Consider the following 26,360-nt stretch of genomic DNA (forward strand, 5'->3'; position numbering starts at 1 on the left):
CCTCTGTTTTCTTCCAAAAATTTGGATGTGTCCATGTTGCGCTTTGGGGCGTTTCCTGTCGCGGGCGCTAGGCCTACCCACACAAGTGAGGTATCATTTGTATCGGGAGACTTGGGGGAACGCTGGGTGGAAGGAAATTTGTGGCTCCTCTCAGTTTCCAGAACTTTCTGCCACAGAAATGTGAGGAACATGTGTTTTTTTAGCCAGATTTTGAGGTTTGCAAAGGATTCTGGGTAACAGAACCTGGTCCGAGCCCCGCAAGTCACCCCTCCTTGGATTCCCCTAGGTCTCTAGTTTTTATAAATGCACAGGTTCGGTAGGTTTCCCTAGGTGCCGGCTGAGCTAGAGGCCAAAATCTAAAGGTAGGCACTTCGCAAAAAACACCTCTGTTTTCTTTCAAAAATGTGGATGTGTCCACGTTGCGCTTTGGGGCGTTTCCTGTCTCGGGCGCTAGGCCTACCCACACAAGTGAGGTATCATTTTTATCGGGAGACTTGGGGGAACATAGATTAGCAAAACAAGTGTTATTGCCCCTTGTCTTTCTCTACATTTTTTCCTTCCAAATATAGGAGAGTGTGTAAAAAAGACATCTATTTGAGAAATGCCCTGTAATTCACATGCTAGTATGGTCACCCCGGAATTCAGAGATGTGCAAATAACCACTGCTCCTCAACACCTTATCTTGTGCCCTTTTTGGAAATACAAAGGTTTTCTTGATAGCAATTTTTTACTCTTTATATTTCAGCAAATGAATTGCTGTATACCCGGTATAGAATGAAAACGCACTGCAGGGTGCAACTCATTTATTGGCTCTGGGTTCCTTGGGTTCTTGATGAACCTACAAGCCCTATATATCCCCGCAACCAGAGGAGTCCAGCAGACGTAACGGTATATTGCTTTCGATAATCTGACATTGCAGGGAAAAGTTACAGAGTAAAACGTAGAGAATCATTTATGTTTTTTTCACCTCGATTTCAATATTTTTCTTTTTCAGTTGTTATTTTCTGTAGGAAACCCTTGTAGGATCTACCCAAATGACCCCTTGCTGAATGCAGAATTTTGTCTACTTTTCAGAAAGGTTTAGGTTTCTGGGATCCAGCATTGGTTTCATGCCCATTTCTGTCACTGACTGGAAGGAGGCTGAAAGCACAAAAAATTGCAAAAATGGGGTATGTCCCAGTAAAATGCCAAAATTGTGTTGAAAAATTGGGTTTTCTGATTCAAGTCTGCCTGTTCCTGAAAGCTGGGAAGCTGCTGAGTTTAGCACCGCAAACCCTTTGTTGATGCCATTTTCAGGGGAAAAACCACAAGCCTTCTTCTGCAGCCACTTTTTCCATTTTTTTTTTAAAAACGAAATTTTCCCTGTATTTTGGCCAATTTCTTGGCCTCCTTCAGGGGAACCCACAAAGTTTGGGTACCTCTAGAATCCCTAGGATGTTGGAAAAAAAGGACGCAAATTTGGCTTGGTTAGCTTATGTGGACAAAAAGTTATGAGGGCCTAAGCGCGAACTGTCCCAAATAGGCAAAAAAAGGCCTGGCACAGGAGGGGGAAAAGGCCTGGCAGCGAAGGGGTTAAAAGATTGATGTGCATGCTTTATATAGGAATTGAATTATTTTATCTTGATTTTTTTAATTACTGTTTTACTGTTTTATTTATGCATCTTTTACGGATTTATATCCAAATAAAGATTAATTTGAATTGAATTGAACTATATGTGACAATCTATGCATTATGTTAACAAACGTACTAATAGTTTGACTGCAGAGTAAAACTAGTAGTCCTTTTGTTAACATAATAATCGTTTTTAGCGGCCTTTCCTGTGCCAGGTACATGGTTCCAACCTTCACCTGGCTGCCCTTGTGATGGAAGGTCACAACAATCCACTAAGCACTTTATTCTTTTCTGCACCTTATATTCTACTTTTAGGCTACGGTTTTTACACCCAGTTCATAGAGGTAGGCATTTTAAAAATCATCAGGAGGACCCAATCTTTCTTCAGCTTCTCAAGCCCTCAGTGATTTGTTGAGCTGAATTTTATTACACAAGCATTGAAATTGAGGAATTGAGGAAAAAATGTGCTCCGTAATAGTGTGCGTAACTGCATAATGAGTATGGTCTGCAATAGGAAGCTTTTAATCATCCTATGGAGATATTCTGTAAGATTGCTTTTTTCTGAACTCGGCACTGCTTGTTGTTATGATTCTAACCTTTATTTAATTTATATGTTTTAGCTGAAACCATGATGGATTTGTGTACTACGATGTTTTAATGTTCTTTTACATATCTTTTATGGTCATTTGACCGAATAAAGTTGATTGATTGATTGACTGTAGCGTGATGGACTGAGAAGCCATTTTAAATGTTCATTCATTTAGACTAATGTCAGAGACACGGGTGGTATTGGAGCTTAGTTAAACGCTTGAAGGATTAAACTGACAATTTGGTATAATCTAGGGTCTAAACTAATAGTCTGTATTGAAACAAAATTGAATTTCTGATAATTAAAGATTTAAATATGCATGCAAAAATGGAGAAATATCGTTCTACGTTATACTGACTGAAATGTATTAACAGAGTCATTTTGTATAAAAGTCACTGGAACATGAATACTCATGAAGAATTATTGATGCTAAATTTATAGTTTGCATATTAAAATGTGTTTTATTTGACATGTTAATGTGCTGTATTAACTCACTGGCATTAGCCTAAGTGAGGCCTACTAGGCCCTGTATTTCATATATGTGCAGAAAATATCAAGTTATTTTTTTAATGTGAACTTCCCTTTCAGACTTCATTCCCATGAGAAAACTAATGTGGTAATGGATGCCTATTGTTTTACACATAGATAGTTGTAAGAATTCGACCTTGGAGGCAGAACATCCTGAACTGTGTACTAGCAATTTAAATATTTGTTTCAATCTCGTGTGGTGCTACATAGATGGACACTGTTCTCATGACAGACCTGTAAAAAGATGGAGTTGTTTCAACATGAAGTCATGTGATCGAATTCTTTTGAATGATGCCCCTTTAACGTCAAATGAGCTGTTGCCCTGGTGAATCAGATTGCCTTATGAATTTTTATATGTTGACACCCAGCTGGATTTTAGTCAGATTTACGGCAGAATACCACCAGAAACCTTGTAGATGAAGAACCCAGCATGCTGAATCCCTTGGAGAAGTATCAACTCTACCTCTCTGGCTTTGTTCTTTTGAAATGCCATGCTAAGACTTAAAGATTTTCCTTCCTAACCCGTACTGAAGCCTCTTGACCGAGCTTCTGGCATGCTGACGCTTTCCCTTTTTACCTATCTTTTGCCCACCTTAGTAAGTAAATTGTTGTTTAAGATTACCTTTTCCACATTCTTTTTGTCCTTTTTGCTCTTTTTGTCTTTTGCCTGCATGTGTTCTGCCGCACACATGTTTTCTCCTAATAGGTTAAACTGTAGGGTTTCCCTGTGCCCAGCTAAATTGAGTTTGATGATTTGAAACTGCCTTAATACTTATTAAGATTGAGCAACGTTTATTCTCTGTACATCAAGTTCTGTTGTTGTTGTTTTGCGTGGTGTTTGTTGAGTGCCTAGTTCTCCTAATGTTAGTTCGCCTGAACTTATTTAGTCCCCTTGGTCAACCCTTGGTGATTCTGTATCATTATAACTTTGTCTTGAGAATTGTTTACATGACTCTTAGCTTAACTTTGTAATAAATCCTTTAACTTTGTATCTGTAATAAATCCCTTAACTTTGTATCTGACTGGAGATGTCCTAGTACGGTCATACTGTGTAACTTAATTGGTTTGTATTGAAATCTAGTTGAATGGTTCTGCCACATCCAATGCAAGGTTCCAAGATCCAGTGACCTTGATGAGCATTGATTTCTGTGAAGGATGAAAATGCTCTAGCTGCAGTAAAGTGAAGTTTTAATATTCAGAGTTGTAGTCATATGTGGATGTATTTGTACAGACTAAGGCCCTGATTCTCACCCTGGCGGTAATTACCGCCAGGGCGGAGGTCGGCGGTAGCACCGCCAACAGGCTGGCGGTGCTCCGCCGGGCATTCTGACCGCGGCGGTACAGCCGCGGCCAGAAGCGGAAAGCCGGCGGGGTACCGCCGACTTTCCGCTGCCCATCTGAATCCTCCATGGCGGCGGAGCGCGCTCCGCCGCCATGGGGATTCAGACACCCCCTACCGCCATCCTGTTCATGGCGGCTCTCCCGCCATGAACAGGATGGCGGTAGGGGGTGCCGCGGGGCCCCTGGGGGCCCCTGCAGTGTCCATGCCAATGGCATGGGCACTGCAGGGGCCCCCGTAAGAGGGCCCCGCAAAGTATTTCAGTGTCTGCTTTGCAGACACTGAAATACGCGACGGGTGCAACTGCACCCGTCGCACCTTCCCACTCCGCCGGCTCAATTCTGAGCCGGCATCCTAGTGGGAAGGTTGATTTGCCCTGGGCTGGCGGGCGGCCTTTTGGCGGCCGCCCGACAGCCCAGGGCAAATGTCAGAATCACCGCCGCGGTCTTTCGACCGCGGTGCAGTGTTCTGACGGCGGTACCTTGGCGGACGGCCACCGCCGTCCGCCAAGGTCAGAATGACCGCCTAAGTATATTGATGGACTGTTCCTGAAATAAAACTCCTGATATTTAATGGAACTAAAAAAACAGATCATGTCTTTGGCAGGAAGAATGTAGTCACTGGGAGCCTCCATGCTAGATGTAGATTTTCAGAATCAGTTTGCCAAGTATATTTGATGATCCCTTTGGAACATCAAAACAGAAGGTCTGCATTGGGATTACTAACCTCGCCTTACCCATTTTGTTAGTACTTCCTCTGCACCTACTTTCTGGAGGGTGCTCTGCACAGAACTGGTATGGACTCTTACCTGGCGATTCTTATGCTGATAATTTGAGGTATCAGAAGTGAAAAAGTAAGTTCCTTTTCCCTGCCAGTCATGTGTCAGGGCTGTTGTCCTCGAAAACACCTCTCCTTGTCATATTTATAGCCCACTGGAAGAGCTATTAGAAACTGTTACCTTGCCGCTTCCCTCTCTCTGTACATGATTTTAGCCATAACTTAAGGCGATAGGAAACTCTTTGGATGTATTTCAACAAAAAGTGGGGAGGGGCATCGAGCAGTAGAACCCTAGGCGTGGTCGGTAAGGCACCAAAGATATATCCATCTTTTACAACTTTATATTCCCCTTCAGTATATGTTCACTCTCTCCAGGCAATCTTATTACCAGCATCTTTTGGTACTCATCAATTCAAGGGGTCCTCGTATCACCTCTTTCAATTATTCTTAATTGAAACACTCCCCATTCATTAACGCACATAGGCAGGTTATCCGATCCGCTCTGTATCTGCTTTGCACTAGTCTCAGCTTCTGTCTATTTTCACAATTTAACCCACCAATGGTACTTAGGTGGAGGAGAATGACTTCTCCAGTTCATCACTAACAGTCTTTTTACAACAATTATGGCTAAGTCAGCAAGCACAAACTTAACTTTTGTTACTACTAATGAGTTATGTTATAATTAACTACTTATTGAACATTTTAAGTGTAAGTACTACACTTGTGGGCCAAACTTTAACAAGGCACAGTAACAGCTGACTTCCAGACACGTTAAATTAAAGTAGTCCAGTAATCTTATGTGGCTGAAAACAGCCAAATCGTCACTTCAAGAGATGTGGTATTTCCACACCCTCTGTTCCCCGTTTCGGGTTTCACACATGTTTTACCAGGTACAAGTCCCTTCTGGCACACTTTGTCATCGATAAAGATCCCCAAAATTAAGGATATACTTGTGGGATCAATGCAGAAACATGATTTCTACATGCTATGTCACATTCTATACAGGGCTAAAGGGAATCAGCCTGTGATACCATAATAATACAGAGCCCAGGTGTTCCTGACATCCCAACTATTAGTAATAATGGGTGACTGTTAGAAATCGGCTCTCTAGTTGGCTGAGGTATGTACCCAGTCCAAGTAGGGACCACAGTCATAGTCAGAGTAAGTCAGATACACTCCCTAAATTAACCTGCGCTCACCCCCTGGTAGCTTGGCACAAACAAATCAGGCTTAAATTAAGAGGCAATGTGTAAAGTATCTGTGCAACAATGAATTACAGTAAGCACAGCAGGTTAGAAAATAGAGAATGTTTAACTTAGTAAAACAAGACCAAAATGACAAAAATCCAATAGGTGGATTCTAAGATATGCAATTTTAAAGATTTTGGTGAAAATAGCACATGGAAGTGCAAAGCACCAACGGTGGTTATTTGGTCACAGGGGCCAGGACAAAGTCACAAGTTCAGGCTGACCATGACAGAGCACAGGCCGGCTATAGGGACCCACTTGGGCCCCTGAACACAGTACCTTAAATCCTAGTCTGCGGTCTGCGCTGTGTTGTTTTGCAAGGCTTTGCGTCGTCTGGCGTCAGTTCTGAGAAGCTGTGTAGTGAAGCTTTGCAGGTTTTGGCGATGCTTTGCCTTGATGCCAGGGACTTGTGTGGCGAGGCTTTTGGGACTTGGCGTCGCTTCGTGTTGCTTTGTGGTGGCTACAATGAAAACCACAGAAGGCAGAGCACCTTAGGCCCACTTCCAAGGGTCCAGGACTGGAGTGGCACCACTTGGCAGGATAGACTCACAGATGGTCACAGAGTCCAGGTGCTGTATCAATTGAGTTGAAGCTTTCTTTGATGTCCCCAAGATTGCAGAAGCACAGGGGGCAAGCCAACAAGCCCTTGGAGATTCTTGGTTGCAAGAATGTAAAGGTCAAGTACAGTTCTTCTCATTGCAGGACAGAGGCAGCAGGCCAACACAGCAGAGCAAACAGCAAAGTGGCAGTCCCTCCTACAGCAGCAACAGTAGGCCAACACAGCAGAGCAAGTAGCACTGTGGCAGTCCCTCATACAAAAGAAGCAGTAGGCCAACACAGCAATGCAGATGGCAGTCCCTCCTGGCAGCACAGCAGTCCTTCTTCCCGGCAGAGTGCCTTTGGTTCCAATACAATCTGATTTAGTGGGGGGGGTCCAGCATTCATACTTTTGTGCCAGGTTCTGAAAGCTTAGCGAAATTTCAAGACCTTCCTTTGAAGCCCCCATGATCCTTTTCCTGCTCTCCCAAGCTGAAGACACTCCGCAGGGTGTAACACAACCCTTTGTATGAGGGAAGGCACAGCCCTATTCAGCAGTAAGTGTCAGCTTCTCCCTCCCACCTAACCCACGAAGACCCATCAGCCAGGTGATGGACTATCAATATGCAAATCTCACACACAAGCTTTCTTTGTGTGTGAGTGTCTAGTGGAAATGCTCGTAGCCCAGCTGTTATCTACCCCATATGTGAATTCAGAGACAGGCAGAGGCATAGAATGGGTAAAGTAAAAAAATGCAAACACTCTAAAAGTGGCATTTTCAGACTTACAATTTAGAATCTGATGTCACCATGAGTTTTGATTTTAAATTGTGCATCCTGGGACAGAAAACTCCATATTTCTATCTCGTCCATTTGGAAGTTATACTTAAAAGGTGTTTTAAGGTAACCGCAATGCTATTCTATGGGAGAGATAGGCCTTGCAATAGTAAACAATGAATTTAGCAGTTTTTCACTACCTGGACATGTTAAACTTAAAAAGTACATGCCCATCCTTTTACATATACTGCACCCTGCCTTTGCTGGTAACCAGAGCCTACCTTATGTGTGACTTACATGCAATAAAAGGGAAGGTTTGGTCTTGACAAGTGGGTGCACTTGCCATTTTGAAATGGCAGTTTAAAACTACACACAGGCTCTGCAGTGGCAGGCCTGAGACATGTTGGTTGGCTACTGTAGTGGGTGTCACAACCTGTGCTGCAGACCCAGTACTAGCATTTAATTTACAGGTCCTGGGCATATATAGTGCACTTTACTAGGGACTTACAAGTAAATTAAATACACCAATTGTGAAGACATCAATGTTACCAGGTTTTAGAGGATAAAGCACCCGCTTTAGCACTGGCTAGCAGTGGTAAAATGCACATATCTCTAAAGGTCAGCAAAAATGAGTAGGAAAAGCAAGCAGAAGAAGGCAAAAAGTTTGTGGAAAGGGCCATTTCCAACGGTGAGGTACAATAGGCCACCCATAATCAGCACTATAATGTAGAATTTGGTACTTCAATTGTAAAAACGGATTCAGTTTGCACTTCAACATCCAGGTCTAATGGCAGAGAAAGCTTTGCTGCAGGCTAAAATATTCCCGGCACCATAAAAGAACTAGAGATCTTATGACAAATACCGCCCACACAGCCCTAGGTGGCACTGTCTCACTTTATGATGGTCTTGTCCCGCCCTGGAAGTGACAGAGCAGACCCACATATAGGCAGCACCCTATGTGTGCCAAAGCCAGTTCCTTCCTTCCTACACCTTTTGACACAGATCCAGAGGACTTCTTCCAACTTTTCTGTCTCCCACTGGTTCCAGAACTACAAGACAGTGTGTCGCTGAAGAAATGTTTTTCCACCTCCAAAATGACTGGATTGATACCATACTGCAGCTGCTGGAAGCAGATGTCAGACAAGGGCCTCCAACAAAAAATGTGGGTGCTTAGGTTCCAGCCACAATTCAAATTTGTGGGGTACATGTGCCCTGAAGGGCTCGAAAGTGATCAAAGAGCAGGAAGCAAAGCTGTCTGTAACAGAGCAGTAGATGTCATGTTTAAGCAGCAGGCCTTTTCCCACTCCACGTCTTAGGGCTGTACCAGCTGCAGATCGTGGGTGTCTTCCAACTCTTGGTCCAAGGTGCACGAAAGCCATTTGACTCCCCTTTCATCACTCAAAGTCAGGTGAGAACCATCACACTCAGCACTTAAAAGGCATATGTATTTAGGCACCCATTCTGAATCTGGCCGCAGCATGCTTAGAATTTCCCAATCTTCAATGCTGTTTTAGATAGAGGCTTTCAAAGAGGCCATGCGGCACATTTTCAAGACGCTACCTGCTCCCACTCATGTGCCTTTGGGGCCCACGGAGCTGCAGTGCCCGCCAGTCGTAATTCAGTCAGCAGATCCCTTCCTGGTAAAAATTAATCCTCTGCCGACCCCATGCTGATTCGAACTTGGCCTCAAGGTGGCAGGCAGTGCCTTCGGTGCTGATGCCTCTGAGGCCTTCGCCAGAGCCTGTGTGAGAACTAATCCTGCTGACAGTCTGTGACCCAGAGCAGGATCTGCTGGTGGGATTTGAAAAGGAGGGCTCTGGTGTTTTTTTAACATGCAGGAGTGTTTCACTTTACAAGTGATAATGTAATGAGCAGTGTAGGATGGGTTCCTGAAATCTTTGAATGCAGTCTTGCACTTTCGGAGGTGGCTATTCCAAAGGAGATTGTTCTGGTGACCAATCATCTGGTAAGGTCTCTGGAGGCCCATGCAGATGAACTGAGCAGACATAATTAGACAGATCACTAATAGAGTCTTCAGTTGGGTCATTCAAGACATCTTCAGCCTGTAGGGCAGGCCCTGGTTGGATATTTTTGCACAGCTGGGAATGCACAGTTTCAAAAATACAACACCTTGGGATTTCCAACAGGAAGGCCCTTAGGAGTTGCATTTCATCTCTCATGGAACAAAGACTTTGTATACATGTTCCCACTAAGGCATCTTCTGTCCAGTGCTTAATTTGTAAATAAAAAGATGCTGGTGCCCAAAGCCCTCCTCTTAAACACGTGGCTGCTGCAATTAAACGTGTGAACATGGAATACTGAGTGGCGTAATCCTGAAGCCATCTCGGGCTTCTTCAATCCATATAAAGCCACTCCCTGCCCCTTCAGCTCACTCTTGCAGCATTCTACTTTCTCCTTTTGTGACGCTTTTTCGTTTTTCCCTTCATCCGTCTTTACCACATGTGTCTTTTGCTCACAGCAAATGCTTGAGGCCGAAGAATAAGCCCTGGCCCTCGAAAATACGTGCAGGTGGTCAGCACCGGAACCGACAAGCGCAAATTAAGCACTTCTTCTGTCTATATTTTTGAAGTAAATAAGGACATACCAGGCGCACCTCATCTTGATAGCACTGCATTGTGTCAGGAGACTGGTACCCCAATCTCTTTATCTTGGGTTTTTGCCTTCTGATTCCTATACCCCTTTGAGAGGATCTCCTACCTCAGCAACAGGGTAGGGTCCTGCACTGCAGTCTGCCCAAACTACACCTCCATGAGTGGAGATTGAATGACAGCAGGTGAGTAGTTTTGACTTGCCATTGAAGGTGGTGGATGACATCCTTGCTGCCAGGCATGCCTCAACCAAATCCATCTGTTTGGGATGCTGGGAGAGGTTTCTGGTCTGGTGTAGGGAGCATCAGCTTCTCTATCCTTTTGGCCTTATTTGGTTTGCCAGACCAGCCTACCCTCTTTAAATCCCCTGTTGTGAGCTTTAGAAAATATTTTTTCTGGAAACCATTTATCTAGGCCTTAATGGGTCTTTAACTTGGTCCTCACATTTTTTCATGTTCAAGCCCATGCATAATTGCTACTTGCTGCTTTTGACTATTAAGATGGTCTTCCCTATCACAAGTGCTTCTGCGCGTTATCAGTGAGCTGTGCACCCTATCAATGCAACTGCTGTACACCATATTGTTCCTGAAAAGTCAATGCTGAGGACCCCAGCCACCTTTTTGTCTAAAGTGTTATTACCCTTCTACATAGGACAAGTCAAAAGCTTGGTGGAGTTTTACTCTCCACCACATCCTTTGAAAGAGGATGAAAGGTTTCAAAGACTTGCCCTAAGACTGCCCAAAACTTCTTTATCAAACCCATGAAGCAGTATCATTTTGATGATCAACTCTTTTGGGGGTTTTCAGGTGCCAAAAAGGAAAAGGCGGTGCAGAAGAGGATACTTTTGAGGTGGATTGATCTATGCATAAATCACAGAAATTGTCAAGTAGTTAGGACCACAGTCCTTACCTTGCACAACAGACAAGCAAGCAATAAATCTCACATCAAATACAATGCTCAGATGCAATTACAAATGTTGTAAATCATCTTACAAATTACCCTTACCACCTTGTCAGAGACAACTGTGGATGTGGTAATATTAATTGGCTTGATTATGTAATGTAGTTTAATTACATTGTGCTTTTAGCGTTGCCATTTATTGGTATAAATATTATGACGTTATAATCATTGTACTTGGTGCGCAATTTATGCTTTGCATGGCAGTTGTGAGAGTTATGGACTGTGGATTGACCTAACCATAACTTGTGAATTTCCTGAGACTTTAAATGTGTATTTTAGGGACATTTCTGAGTTTTCTTTTTAAGTGTTACAACAATGTCAACCATAACTTTGTGGCCAGTGTAATATATATGAAAGAATCAAAAAATTGTGTTGCTTTGATAATAATTGAGATACTTTAAGACAGGGTGAAAGGATGCTAACCATTTCAAGTGGGTGGTCAAGAGTTGAAATAAAATTATCTATGTAGAATAGTGATGTTCTTACAGGCAGTCTGGTATTTGGTAAGCCTAAGCCTAGACGATGGCTGGTATGCCACTTTCTCTTGCATGTCCTTAAATATCCTCTGGTAGAACACCGTCCCTCTGTACTGCCTATTCTGTGGTTGGGTGCGCACTAGGAATGATTTTGAGGGTGATGGTTCTGTGACTAAGGTAAGGGTCACATTTGGTCACACAACTGGCCATATCGTAGCAAGATATCTGACTTTGAACCTCTTAGTTATTTTCTCTGTGCCAGTAAGAAGGACACCGTACATCTGAATGAAAGTTTGCATCTTAATAATATATTTATTTTAACATGCTCACACGCTATTCCTTTGTCCACTATTGTTTGGCTTCTAACGAATATCTCTTCTTTCCTTTTTCTCTTTGTAGCTTGCAGAGCAATATTCTCACAGGTGATTGTTGTGAAAAACTAGCATCTGCTATCGTTGAGAATAAGTCGCTCGTAGATCTTGATTTGGCGAAAAATAAAATCCGCGATCACGGACTTTCGATCTTGCTATCAGTTTTTGACGGCCCTCACTGCATAATTCATACATTGTCGTAAGTACATATAATGAATTTTTACATACCTTGTGACAGAAAGGTAACAGTAAGCACACGATTTGGTGGCCTTTAGTGGTGCAATGGCGGGTGCTAATGCATGCATTTGATCACTAAATGAAGTACATAAAAGGACGCAAAGGCTTTGATTATGAGTTGGGTGCTGAATACCACACCTGGACTGGATATTAAATACCAGTTCCATGACTAGAAAATCGCATGGGTACGAGATTTTTACTCACCCTGTGAAATTGATGTTTAGCGCATGTAGAATATACCAATTATGATTTTTATTGTACGGTTATTTACTGCACCTGGTTTGTGACAGCATTGACGTCATGCACCATTTCATCTTTACTTTCACACACACGTGCTTACATAAACACACATTCACTGATATACACACACACACATAATTACACAAACACATTCACTCATGCACACACTTTCTTTTACATAAGCACACTCACCCGCAAGCATGCACCCAACATACATTTAAAAGTGTTTCTTTGCTTACCTCACCTACCCAGGAGGGTCTTGTTCCAGCTAACTATACTCCATTTTATATTACACTAATAGGGAATAATATATTATTTTTCCCTATTAGTGAAATTAAAAAAACGTACTTGAAAGCAAGGAAGTGAAGCCCCAAACAAGGTCCATAAGGACGAACTGCGCCTGTGTTCTTGGCACTGATTTTGCTACCTCTGAGGCGAGGGGTTGCAGAGGCAGTGCTAGGGGTCGCACGGGGCAAGCTGGGGGTCACAGCTGGGACCCCTGGTGACCCCTAAATGACATCTATGTGTAGGGGGCATGCACTAATTAAAATGTGTTTTACATCCAAAGGAACACGCTGACTGGAGCAAGGCGGCAAGGGCGGGACACGAGCCCCCTTTAAAACTAAACGCGCGCCCGCTTCCGCGGGACTCGCTGACTGGAGCAAGGCGGCAGGGGCGGGACACGAGCCCCCTTTAAAACTGAACGCGTGCCTGCTTCTGCTGGACGCGCTGACTGGAGCAAGGCGGCAGGGGCGGGATACGACCCCCCTTTAACACTGAACGCACGCCCCCTTCCGCAGGACGCGCTGACTGGAGCAAGGCGGCAGGGGCGGGACACGAGCCCCCTTTAAAACTGAACGCGCGCCCGAGGCCAAGGGCGGGCCCATCCTGCACCCGTCAGCAACTGGAGGAGGCCGGGCTGGGCCATACCTCTTTATTTCTTCATCTCTGTGCCCAGCATCGCTAACCTTGACCGACAATAGCGGGGTCTGAGGAGTTTTAAGTTCACTGCAGGTGAGGGGTTCCATTGTAGTGTGCCAGTAGGGCCACAGCCGGTGGGATTAGAGGGGCCAACCGCATTTTTACCAAGTGTCTGAGTGAGTAGTTTGTAGAAAAGTACGTAGTTGATCTGAAATAAGAGGAAGAGATGGGCAGACGGAAGGGGGCGGAAGCTCAAGAAAATCATGGGAACAACAAAACCCTAGATGGATTTCTTCAAAAGGCCATTGGAGCACTAGGAAAAGAGATAGAAATGGTCCAGCGTCGCTTATCTTCCCCTACACCCTCAGCCCCTAGCTGTCAAGCCCTACAGCCACTTCAGTCATCAGATTCACAGTCTGCACTGACCACCCCTCCCACTATCCCCTTCAGAAACCTTTAGGAGCACCCAGTTGAAACTCAGGATGATTCCACTGCTCTTTCTGTATTGATCCTGCCAATCCGGGGCCCTTCTAAAGGTGGGTCCCAAATTATTGTCGATTCCAATAACAAAGGAAAAAGGAAACAAAGGGAGTCTATTATAAGGAATAAACAAACCTGTATTTCGAGCACCCCTAATCCAGGTCTGGTTTCTGGTAATGATGATATTATAATTCCCCAAGAAAGTGTTAATGGACGACCGGCAATCGATTATATAATGGAATCCATAAAAGAAGAGTTTACCAAGATGCTTCACCCTATAGTAGCCCTTCTCCAAGCGATTGAGGAGAAATTGGAAGGGCTTATTAAGACCCAGTTTACCAGCAACTCCTCACCCTGCAGAATTTCAATCTTACTCTCACCCCTTCCACTTGAGTCAACCTTGCGTCAGTGATGGCAGACTTTCTGCATTAACGAGCAAGGATCTTATCCTTCCTAAGAACCACGAGGGGGAGTCACCTGACAGAGCGGTTATCATCTCAAAGGATAAGCATCCTAAGGTCTCCGCCCCTCTTTCAAAAGGAACTGGAGGACCTGCTTTTTGTAACGACACAGCAACAAATGTTTGTGCAGCTAATTCCATTTATGAGCATTTTCAATCAGGCCCCTCGAAGACGGTGCAGATTAACGGCGGGATTAGATCAAGAGCCTTACATCTTCCACCGGATTCATGCCCATACGTTCTTGTTATCACTAATGTCCCTGAACTCAAAACCAACACCCCAGAATCTTTCACCGAACTGAAAAACAAGGTCATACATTGGTTACATGTAAATGCTAGGTTTGCATTTCATATGATACCTTCGATACTGATGGTGAGGAGGGTGGGGTGGGTGGGATCGTTGGAGAAGCTTGGCATGGGGGACTGTATTGTTATTAATTTTAATTCACCTGCTCTTGTCCAGCAGCTCTCTTTAAATGTCCACAGACCCTATCCTTCAGCAGGGGAAGTGTCCCTGTGTAGACTGCAAGTGTGCTATCCCCCAGCAGTCACAGCTGCTAATAGTGAGCCGCTAATGGCGCACAGAATCTACCCCAGCACCCAGCCACAGTCTGCCCCCGAGTTAGGTCGTAGACCTTCCTCAGCTTCTCTCTCTGAGGTAGATTGACTCAGTGATGGACTATGGGGAGCAGGAACGAGTTGCTATGAGACTGAGCATATTGTCTACCCAGTTCCTAGTGGATTTACTTCATTCATACCATCTACTCTGACAGATCCCTGTAATCTGGGAATTAGTGAGAATATCGTTTTTGGAGCTAGTGAGGAGGGGGGATCCTTCGTGACAAGCGCACCCTGCAATCCTGAGTTTATTTCTCCTGTCAAGTTATTGGACACGAATATGATTGGTTCCGTACCTAGCGGGGTGAGTAATCTACAGGGTAAGAAAGAAAAGGGTCAAGTTATGATCATGGGGGACACCAAGCTTTCTAGCTGTATTTTCCCTATCGGAGAGCAACTCCCGGGTGAAGCTTGGCAAGGAAAAACAGACGCATTAGATACTGTTCTTAGTTGGAACATATCAGGGCTGGAGAGCAAAATGCAAATTCCAGGATGGGGCCAATTTATAGACGAACATCAGATATGTCTATTCCAAGAAACATGGGCATTGGGGCCCAAATATAGATCAGGTTCTAAAAGCTACTGGGTTGCAGCACGTAAGGCGTCTTCTGGGAGACCGTCGGGCGGGCTACTTATATGGCTAAGCTGTTCTCTCAAGTGTCAGGTTGAAGTTGTAGATATGGGCTCCCCTGATTTACAGGCCTTACTAGTACCGACCCTCAAGGAGAGACCTTTACTAATAATCAATATCTATAACAGGAGTGTGGGCAGTAATTATGATTTTGACGCTCTGACCATACTGGACAGCTTCCTTCATAGCAACATTTCATCCTATTTCATCTTAATTTTAGGGGACTTTAACGTTACCTTCAAGCCCTACCCTCTGGTCCAAGAGTTATATAAAGAAGAGGATGCGTATTGGGGCATCCCCCAGTTAGTGTCAAGTAAAAGACCCAGAATGAATAGAATAGCGCACAGAGTTGCTGACATTACACTAACACATGGTCTCCGAGCTTGCAATGGTTGCTCCCATTCAGATGCCAACTCTCACTTCACTTTTAGGCGTGGAGCTCATAGGAGTCAGATCGATTATATTTTACTTGACATCCGACTGTAGGGCCATATGTCTGACATGACGAGAGTGACCACGATCCACTGATCTTATTGACTAGGGGTCTGCTGCCTTCGCTTGAAGTTCCCCACACTAAGGCATATGCACAACAGCTCACTCTGACAAATAATAGACGCAATGTCAAATGGGAGTCTGTTAATACCTACTCTGGTTCCCTTTCATCAATATACAACTTATTAGCAGACCAAATGGAGCACATGCTTTTGCATCTAGAGGACGGTGATGGGCTTTTAGCAGCTCACACTGAACTGTTCAACTCTTTAAAGTACCTTCTCACAAAAGAGATCATTAGTAACCCCAAGAAAAAGTGCAGTGCAAGGTGGTTTAGCAACACATGCAGCGAACCCCAGGATAAGCTATTGAGAACACTGAAAGGGGGTCATGTAGAGTATATAAGACAAGCAAGGAAGGACTACAAACAGGAATGTCGTAGGGCGCGCAGGAACTGGGAGGCGGCCAGATGGGTAGCTATCCTGGAGACTGCAAAAGTAAACAATCTTTCCAGGTTCTGGAAATTGATAGCAGATGACAGTAGAGATTCATCTCCCCACCTGGTACCTCAATCCTCTCCGCAGTGTGGGCTGAGCATTTTGGTCGACTATATGAAGGGCCATCCAAAGCTACCTTTAGGAACCTTGACGATAGCTCGTCTTCCGGGGCCACCCCGATCAAATTCACTCTAGCTGAAACCAGAGCTGCAATATTTTCACTGAATTGGGGAAAGGCCCTGGGTCCTGATAAGATCCCTGGCGACCTATATAAGACAAGACCTGATATATGGGCCCCTTACTTAAATTTAGTCTGTAATGCAGTTGCAGCAGGAGCACCCGTCCCACCCTCTTGGAAAGGGGCCAAGATAGTTCCCATCTTCAAAAAAGCCAGTCCCGGTGATCCTGTCAATTACCGTCCGATATGTCTACTTGACAACTCCCCAAAAATGTTTGCGAAGCAAGTTTTGTTCCATTTTGACGAATGGAGTCCGAAGCTATATCTGATCTACAGGCAGGGTTTAGACCCACAGTTAGCACCATAGATCAAGCCCTGAGGTTCCTGGCAATCAAATGGAAGAATGTGAACCTGGGGGGGAAATCTGTATGTGGTTTTCATTTACCTCAGAGCTGCATTTAATTTGGTCCCCAGGAACTTGTTATGGCTGACACTATCCAATATGGGTGTACCAAAAGGCCTCCTGAAACTCATTGTTCGATTGCACGAGAATACCTTCGCACAAATTAGGTGTGGTAAGGACGGCAAACTGACAGACCCTGTAGTTATCAAAAGAGGAGTCAGACAAGGTTGGTTTCTAGCCCCTACCCTCTTTCTCCTATACATAAATAATTGTATTCAATATTTAGAGAATTGCACCAACGATTCGCCCAAGCTGGCTGGGAAGAAAATACTGTGTCTGCTATATGCGGACGGCACTATCCTGCTAGCCAAATCACCGATGGGAATTCAAAATTTAGTTAATCAATTTTGTGTCTTTTGTAGAGACTACGGGCTGGATGTTAATGTTAAGGAAACAAAACTTATGATATGTAGTGCCTCAAGAAAAAGATTACGTGCAAGAATAGTAATGAATTCAATTCCGCTGGAAAGAGTTTCAGAGTTCGATTATTTGGGCATTAGGCTAACGGACTCTGGCAGTTGGGAGGCTGCTATTGGTAAAGGGGCACTCATTATAAGCCAAAGAGGTGGGGCATCAGTACGCAAGGCTAGAACTGCAGTGAGCCCCCCCCCCCTTGAATCCAATCTCTGAGATTTATAAAGTCCAAATCCGTGCTGCGGCCCTGTAAGGAGTGGAACTCTGGGGTTCCCACAGAAAATTGGATATTTTACAAACCAAAGAAAATCACTTCCTTAGACACGTATCCAGGTTAGGGAAGGGTACACCAATGACCCCTCTCAGACGCGACTTAGGATTAAACAGCATCAAAGCCACAGCGGGTCTGAGACCGCTTTTATACTGGCTCCGTTTATGGAAAATGGACGAACTTGAACCATTTAGGGTGGCGATAAGAGAACTTATAATATCCACACAGGGATGGGAAAAAATCCTTCGGCTGAAGGAGATGAAATCTGCCTGGGATAAGCTAGGTTTCCCTCACTATTGGAAGTACCCTGAGTTGATCCCTGCTAACGCTAGACAACTTGTCAAAAGGAGATATTGGGAGAAAACCAACGAAGAGCTTTTCCCCCGTAATGGGGTAGGCAGGTGAACAGCAGAATTTTTGCAAGTCAAACATGAACCCCGGCCCGAGAATCTCATGGACCTCCCTATACCGGCACATGCCCACGTTTTATTTCTCCAGCTAAGATACAGCACTTTACCCGTTAATAGCTTTACGGCCCGTTGGTCGACAAGTAATCCCACGACTGACAGATGTATATTTTGTCACCAATACAAGGAAACAACTGAGCACGTGCTGTTCTTCTGTCCCTATAAAAGAGCCCCAGAGGGAGGAGGATCATTCCTCTGTGTAAAGTCTTACTACTGCAGGACCGAGCTAATGCTTTCAGAATATGCAAATATGATACATCCACACTGGTAGTAAGCTCAGTTACCAAATACCTGTCTGTAGCTTGGTCCATTCGCCATAGGTTCACCTTAGCCCTGGGGCTCCAAGCCGGCTAGGTATTCTTTTGTCTATGGATGGGGACTTTAATTAGATATATTTATTTTCTATTTTTAACACTTAGACGTGTCATGTATCTTAACTCTGATGGGAATTTCACTTAATCATTGTGTAGATTTTATAAGTTTTCGGATCACTAGGTCTCTTTTGTGAGAAGTTAAGGTCTTATTAGTCCATATAGATTAATTTTGAGTCCAATTGGCATGGCATCTTATCAATTATATTGATATGATAAGAAATGTACCAGTCCACAAACCGATCATGTTACCGGTTTCAGTTTCATGGAACGTATTAACTGTATTTACTTGAACAATGGACACAAGTTTTTACTATTGCCATGTATGATTGTTTTAGTGTATCCACAAATCGATTACATTACCGGTTTTAGTTTCAAGGAACGCACTAATGGTATTTATTCGAATGTTGGCCATAAGTTTTTATCATTGTTATACATGATTGTCTTATTGTATTTTAGTGGTCTAAATTTCAGACCAAATAAATAAATAAAATAACCTCAAAGTAGGTGTTACAATTATCAAGGATCTTAAGTAACATAATTCCAAGTCATGACATAAAGACCCAGGTAAAGGGAGGCGTATCTACACCCAGGCCCCCAAATGTTTCACAACGAATGGGAGTAGATGGTGATCACCTTTTAGGATCTCATGGAGGTTGAGGTCATCAGTGGATGAGCTGAGCATTGATGGATTCTGGTGCAACAAGGTATGTGCACACAAGCTGCAGCAGATTGAAAATCATGATTACTGGAGGTGTGAACGAAGAGGGGTGGGTTGTGTTATATCATGCTATGTAGGGGTTGCAAAGCTGTGGGTTGTATGTGAATGACAGTGCCTGGCACAAACAGCAAATACCATAGTCCTGCCCACCACTAATTGGGTCATGTATATATTGGGGAAAGAAGGGTCACAAAGCCACTGACCAATGCACAATCAGTGCAGGGAGGGGGGAGTTAATTTCAGTACAGTAATGTAGTCAGGATATATGTGTGAAATCTGTCTACAGTGGTAGAGTTCTGGCAAGGCTCATTGACATGGCTACAGTACACACTCTGGTATGTCATTAAATGTGTTTAACCCACAAACATATCCCCTTACTCCAGTATTGGAACTTTCATAGATTCATATGCTTGACTCCTTCCTCGTCGTTGAGATGGGAGTCCCCCGGTATAATACAGAAGCTATGCTCAAATGCAGATAAACATTACATGCATTAGGCCTTTAACTTAGAAATATATCACAGTCATTTTGTAAAAAAAAAAAGGACCAAACTCTAGAATCAACCACTCAGATTACACCACCCTCTAGAACCCTCCTGTGAGGATCTGCCTTCCCTCATATTTTCCACCCCATGTCGTGCTTAGGAGTCTCCTCTGAGCTCTGCTCAGTTTTCTCTCAGATAAAGTTTTTCTGAGGTGTTTGGATTACTTTTCTTCAGAAATTCTTTTCATTTGGGTGCTTCAAACTGACAACCATGTTAGAGACACCTAAAAAGGGGCTTTTTAGATCCTGTGTTACCTGCATGAAAAAGAGGCTACATGTGGATGCCCACCTTTAGGACTGCATATACTGTCTCTATCCTAACCATAAAGCAAGAGACTGTAAAGTATGTAGAAAATGTTCTACTAAAACATTAAACATTAGAGAGGGTCATCTTCTCCTTTGGCTACAAAAGTTAAAATCTAGAGACAATCCGGTCTCTAACAATGACAGTGCTTTATCTTCTATGTCAGTCACCAAGACACCTGTGAAGAGATATACTAAGGAATCGACTGCCTCCCAGGAACCTCCTAAAAAGACATCTGAGGGTTCCTCAAAAATTCATAGCCCATCAAAGAAACATTTTTCTCAGTCCAAGAAATCAAAAGGGTCAGATTCCCTATTAAAATCAAGAAAGAAAACCCTCTCTGAGCCCCCAACGCCGCTTCTGCGGGTAAAGCATACATTCAAGAAACCAGCCTCTGCACCCTCGATGGCACCATCATCGATGGTATCTTCGTCGACGGCTCACTTATCAATGACAACATCAACAAGTCATCCAAGCCGGACTCCGTCATCTCACAAGCAGCACCACGGCGCTGTAGAAACCCTTCTACACCTTTAACCACGCCGCCAGATAAAGAAGGAAGGCACCTCAATAACATCGGGAAGCGATTTTCCTCAATTTCTGCCATTGTGGTATGAGTTGCTAATTCTTTAGCGCTCCTTGGCAAATACAATAGGCAACTGTGGTCGGACATAACTCAGTGTTTGGAAGAACTGCCGGAGAGTACCAAGGTAGAGACCAAAAAGGTGCTAATGGAGGGACAACTATCCTCTGAGGAGCTAATTGACTGCACACTTGATATCGCCGCCATGGGTTTTAGACTGCTAGCGGGATCTGCAGTTTTAAGGCATCAAGGGTAGCTCAAAGCCGCTAATTTCCGACCTGAGGTCCAAACAAAGATTTTAGATCTTCCCTTTTGATGGAGAGGCGGTATTCGGGAAGCTTGTCGATGACACTTCGAATGATAAAGTCAGACACTGATACCGCCAGATCGCTGGCCACTCTGCAGTATAGTAAAGGGCCTTTTTGTGGAGCCAAAGACAGAGGGCAACCTTAATTTCATGGAGGATACCAGCAGTACAGATATCCATCTTACTCCACCACCTTCCACACTGCCAGACCCCAATATCAGCAAAGGCAGCCGTTCCCAGTGGCTTACAGCAAACCTCATCCTAGAGGAAAGCCCAAAAGGCAAACTAAAGAAGCCTCCCATAGGCAATGACTGGCTTTAAGCACCGGCTACCTCTCATTCTTTCCCATCAGCTTTTCAGGGAACACTGAAATACCATATTCATCGTTGGCGTCAAATAACCAAAGACAAATGGGTACTAGATGTAATACAATTTGGCCACCTCCTAGAGTTCATACAGATACCCCCAGTGACACCACCATCCCAGGTGCAGCAAAGACATCTGCGTCTGCTCAACTTAGAAGCAGAGACCATGTTGAGCAAAGGAGCAATAGAAGTGGTACCCTAATCCCAAAGGGGGAGAGGCTTCTATTCCCGCTTCTTCTTGATTCAGAAAAAGTCTTGTTTGTGGAGGCCAATCCACTTAAGGGAACTAAACAAATACCTGAAAAAGCAAACATTCAGTATGGTCACATTGAAAGACATCTTACAGCTTATCAACAGAGGAGACTATGGGGGTCATTACAACATTGGCGGTAAAAGCCGCTTACCGCCATGCAGAAGACCGCCAACACACCGCCGCGGAATTCCACCACAGCTATTATGACCCACATCTCGAAATCTGACAAAATTCAGACACCCACACAAGTCCGCCACACCAAAGGTCAGTGATAAACGGGCAAAAAAAAAAACCTCCACCGTCAGGCCAACAGAAATACGCCCACACTATCACGACACACGAATCCACGCGGCGGTCTTTCAACCGCGTTATTCCATTGGCGGTACACACCGCCGCGCTCAAAATGCTCACACTTCTACAAAACACCGCCACATTGGACAATTCAAAATACACACACCTGATACACATACACACACCACTCCCACACACCCAATACAATATAAAACACACACCCACATCACCCACAAACCCGTACTACCAAAAATTCAGAAAGAAGGCCAGAGAGAGACACCATTATCCACAAACTAGCAGCCACAGGCACTCAACACCATCACCCACACAACTTCCACGCACAAAACTCCACAGCCCACTACATACCACCACACACACCACCCCACACATCACCCACACCACCCCATGGCACGGCAAAGACACCCCAGGTTCTCGGAGGAGGAGCTCAGGGTCATGGTGGAGGAAATCGTAGTGGTAGAGCCACAGCTATTCGGATCACAGGTGCAGCACACCTCCATAGCTAGGAAGATGGAGCTATGACGAAGAATAGTCGACAGGGTCAATGCAGTGGGACAGCACCCAAGAAATCGGGACGACATCAGGAAGAGGTGGAACGACCTACGGGGGAAGATGCGTTCCGTGGTACCAAGACACCACCTGGCGGTACAGCGGACTGGCGGCGGACCCCCACCTCCTCACCCACAACTAACAACATGGGAGGAGCAGGTCTTGGCGATTCTGCATCCTGAGGGCCTCGCAGGAGTCGGTGGAGGAATGGACTCTGGTAAGTCAAACCTTTAACGATCATATCCCCCACCCTACCTGCATGCTATCACAGACCCCCACCCTCACCCCCTCCCCTATCACTCCAACTCCTCACAAATGTACTAATAACACAAACCACACATTCCAACACCAAGCCCTGCATGACACAACAAAGCATGGACACCCATCACTAAAGCATGCCCACTGCACATACCCATAACACCCCCTCAACCATCATCACACAAGCCCCCACACATGAATGCTAGCACTGGGGTATACGGTCACCCACCCATTGCACACCATGACACACACAGATGCAATAATTATGCTTTTATCCTGCAGGACCACTACCCAACACCACCAGACAGGAGGGTCCAGACATCTCCACCCCACCCACAGAAGAGGCCCACAGTGATGACAGCAGCTCTGTCCAACTGGATCCAGATGGCCAGCCCGGACCATCGTGGACCTCGGGATAGTCGGTTCCCCTCACACAGGCACAGCCCACTACAGACCTTCCACCCTCTGGTAACACCAGCACAGAACCCACCCAGCGGGCTCATACCTCCGTCCCCAGGACACGGCAATCAGCTGTGTGTCCACCACTACAGGGAACCCAGGATAACTCACCACCCCAACAACAACAGGGACCTGGGGGCAGTGGGCACACGGTCCAGGGGACGGAGGCCCAGGAACACAGGGGAACTGGGAGGGCTGCAGTGCGACAGGGGGCGGACACGCCAAGGGAACCCACTCTCCACGAGGCCCTCTCCTCCATCATGGGAGCCTACCACCACTCCCAGGAGACTATGGCAACGGTACTGGCCAAGTTTCAGGAGACCCAGCGCATGCAGTAGGAACAGTATTTGGGCTTCAGGGAGAAACTCAGAACCATCAGCTCTGCCCTGGGCACCATCGTAGGGGTGCTGAAGGAAGCACTCAACACCAGAAGGGACACTGTGGCACTACAAGGGGCCCCTGACACTAGCATGGACGATGAACTGCCCACCACCTCCGCCGGCGCTAGTGGACAGGAGGCACTGCCACCGGACCACCACACCAGCACCCCCACCCCCTGCAGACGGAGAACCACCATGCAAGCGGTCCCTGAGATCCAGGAACAAGACAGAGCACGATGCCAAGACCCCCGCCAAGAAATGAGACCACCCTGATTGTCATCCCACTGTCCCACTTTGTAACCCTGTCTATAATTGGAACTGCCCCAGCTCCACTTCCTATGCCCATATGGGCAATGCACCTGTGAGACTAATAGACTGGACTCTGCCATGGACATTCCTCCACCATCCCCCCTCACCATTTTACCACCCCCTCCAATATTGAGCACTTCAATAAACACCCTTGAAGCACAAAACAATCTGGAGTCAGTCTGTGAGTTCGAAATTGTGTATTAGCAATGACAGTGACAAAATGCTTTTTCAAATGTAATGTCAACATACCTATGTCACACATCTCAAGTCCATGAGGAATCTAAGCAGATGAGACACGTTGGAAACCACACATGTGAAACCGTAAGGGAAAATGACAACTCAGTGACCATACACTGGTTGAAATCGACAGACAGGATAGAGGTAGAAGTGTTAAAGTACTTGTAGTAGGCAGGAATGTATTCTCACCTGTGTGTCACTGGAAATATTGCTGGATGACTGAGTCCCTGTTGTCAATGTCTTCTTCCTCTGCTTCCTCCTCATCACTGTCCACAGGCTCCACAGCTGCCACAAAACCGCCATCTGGACCATCCTCCTGCAGAAAAGGCACCTGTCATCGCAAAGCCAAGTTGTGAAGCATACAGCAGGCCACGATGATCTGGCACACCTTCTTTGGTGAGTAGAATAGGGATCCACCTGTCATATGGAGGCACCTGAACCTGGCCTTCAGGAGGCCGAAGGTGCGTTCGATCACCCTCCTAGTCCGCCCATGGGCCTCATTGTAGCATTCCTCTGCCCTGGTCCTGGGATTCCTCACTGGGGTCAGTAGCCATAACAGGTTGGGGTAACCAGAGTCCCCTAATAGCCACACACGGTGCCTCTGGAGTTGACCCATCACATAAGGGATGCTGCTATTCCACAGGATGGAGGTGTCATGCACAGAGCCAGGGAACATAGCATTTACCTGGGAAATGTACTGGTCTCCCAAACATACCATCTGTACATTCATGGAATGATAACTCTTCTGGTTCCTGTATACCTGTTCACTCCTGTGGGGGGGGACCAAAGCTACATGGGTCCCATCAATGGCACATATGATGTTAGGGATATGTCCCATGGCATAGAAGTCACCTTTCACTGTAGGCAAGTCCTCCACCTGAGGGAAAACGATATAGCTCCGCATGTGATTCAGAAGGGCAGACAACACTCTGGACAACACGTTGGAAAACATAGGCTGGGACATCCCTGATGCCATGGCCACTGTTGTTTGAAATGACCCACTTGCAAGGAAATGGAGCACTGATAGCACCTGCACTTGAGGGGGGATTCCTGTGGGATGGCGGATTGCTGACATCAGGTCAGGCTCCAACTGGGTACACAGTTCCTGTATTGTGGCACAGTCAAACCTGTAGGTGATGATCAAACTTCTTTCCTCCATTGTCGACAGGTCCACTAGCGGTCGGTACACCGGAGGATTCCACCATCTCCTCACATGTCCCAGCGGACGGTGCCTATGAAGGACAACAGCGACCACAGAGTCAAACAACTCAGAGGTATGTACCCACAGTCTACACAGAACACCATTCATACACAAAATCTGGCCTGCATTTGTGTTGTGAGACAATGCCTAGGTCTGACGCAGTTGGTAATTAGGCCATGTGGGCCCCTTAAATGCCGGCTGCCTGACCTCTAAAGTTGGACAATGGGATGTGAGGTAACTGTGCTGGCGTTGTACACAGTTGCGGTAGGCGGTCGAAGAGTGTGGCGCAATGCTGCATTGGTTAACATTGGACCCTATGGGTTCCAGGAGCCAATGACGATGTACGCCGGCGGGGATGGTACGCACCGCCGCGGACATGACCGCCGCGGACCTGACCGCCATTTTCTATCTGTTCAATCACTCGATACCTGATCTTCGACAGGAGAGGACCTACACTGCAAGTGCTGCTGTGACCTTGGTCTGGAAGAGACAATGGCTCGTGCGTCTGGGGAAAGGGCCCCTGCCTTCACTGCAGAGGAGTTGGAGAAGCTCGTCGACGGGGTCCTCCCCCAGTACATGCTACTCTTCGGTCCTCCAGACCAACAGGTAAGTACACAGGGAGCATGTTGTATGGGCTATGCCTGTGTGGAGAGGGCTGGTTGTAAGAAGGAAAGGGGCAGAGTTCTGCGTGCATGAATGACTGTGAATGCATGTGCCACATGGCAAGGGTTGGGATGTGGGCCACTCACTTTGATGGTGCAGTTGGTAATGACTTCTCTTCTTCCCCTGTACATTTAGAAGGATATTTGGCGTGCCATCGCCAAGGACGTCCGAACCCTGGGGGTCCACCACAGACGGAGCACCCACTGCCCTAAAAGATGGGAGGACATTCGCCGCCGGAGCAAGAAGACGGCGGAGGCTCGGCTGGGGATGGCCTCCCAACGTGGGAGGGGTGCCCATCGAACCATGACCCCCCTGATGTTCAGGATCCTGGTGGTGGCCTACCCGGAGTTGGATGGGT

The 26,360-nt window shown here is 45.7% G+C and overlaps 1 protein-coding gene across 1 annotated transcript in view; it reads left to right on the forward strand.

The window, feature by feature from the left end:
* LOC138268283 (NACHT, LRR and PYD domains-containing protein 12-like) overlaps window positions 1-26,360 on the forward strand; it is a 953,091-nt gene that overhangs the window by 759,941 nt on the left and 166,790 nt on the right. Inside the window, exon 8 of the mRNA XM_069217781.1 lies at window positions 11,850-12,020. Coding sequence (XP_069073882.1) covers window positions 11,850-12,020 — 171 coding nt within the window. The remainder of the gene's footprint in view (window positions 1-11,849; window positions 12,021-26,360) is intronic.

The sequence above is a fragment of the Pleurodeles waltl genome, chromosome 12, assembly GCF_031143425.1.
Source record: "Pleurodeles waltl isolate 20211129_DDA chromosome 12, aPleWal1.hap1.20221129, whole genome shotgun sequence".
NCBI classification, from domain to species: Eukaryota; Metazoa; Chordata; class Amphibia; order Caudata; family Salamandridae; genus Pleurodeles; species Pleurodeles waltl.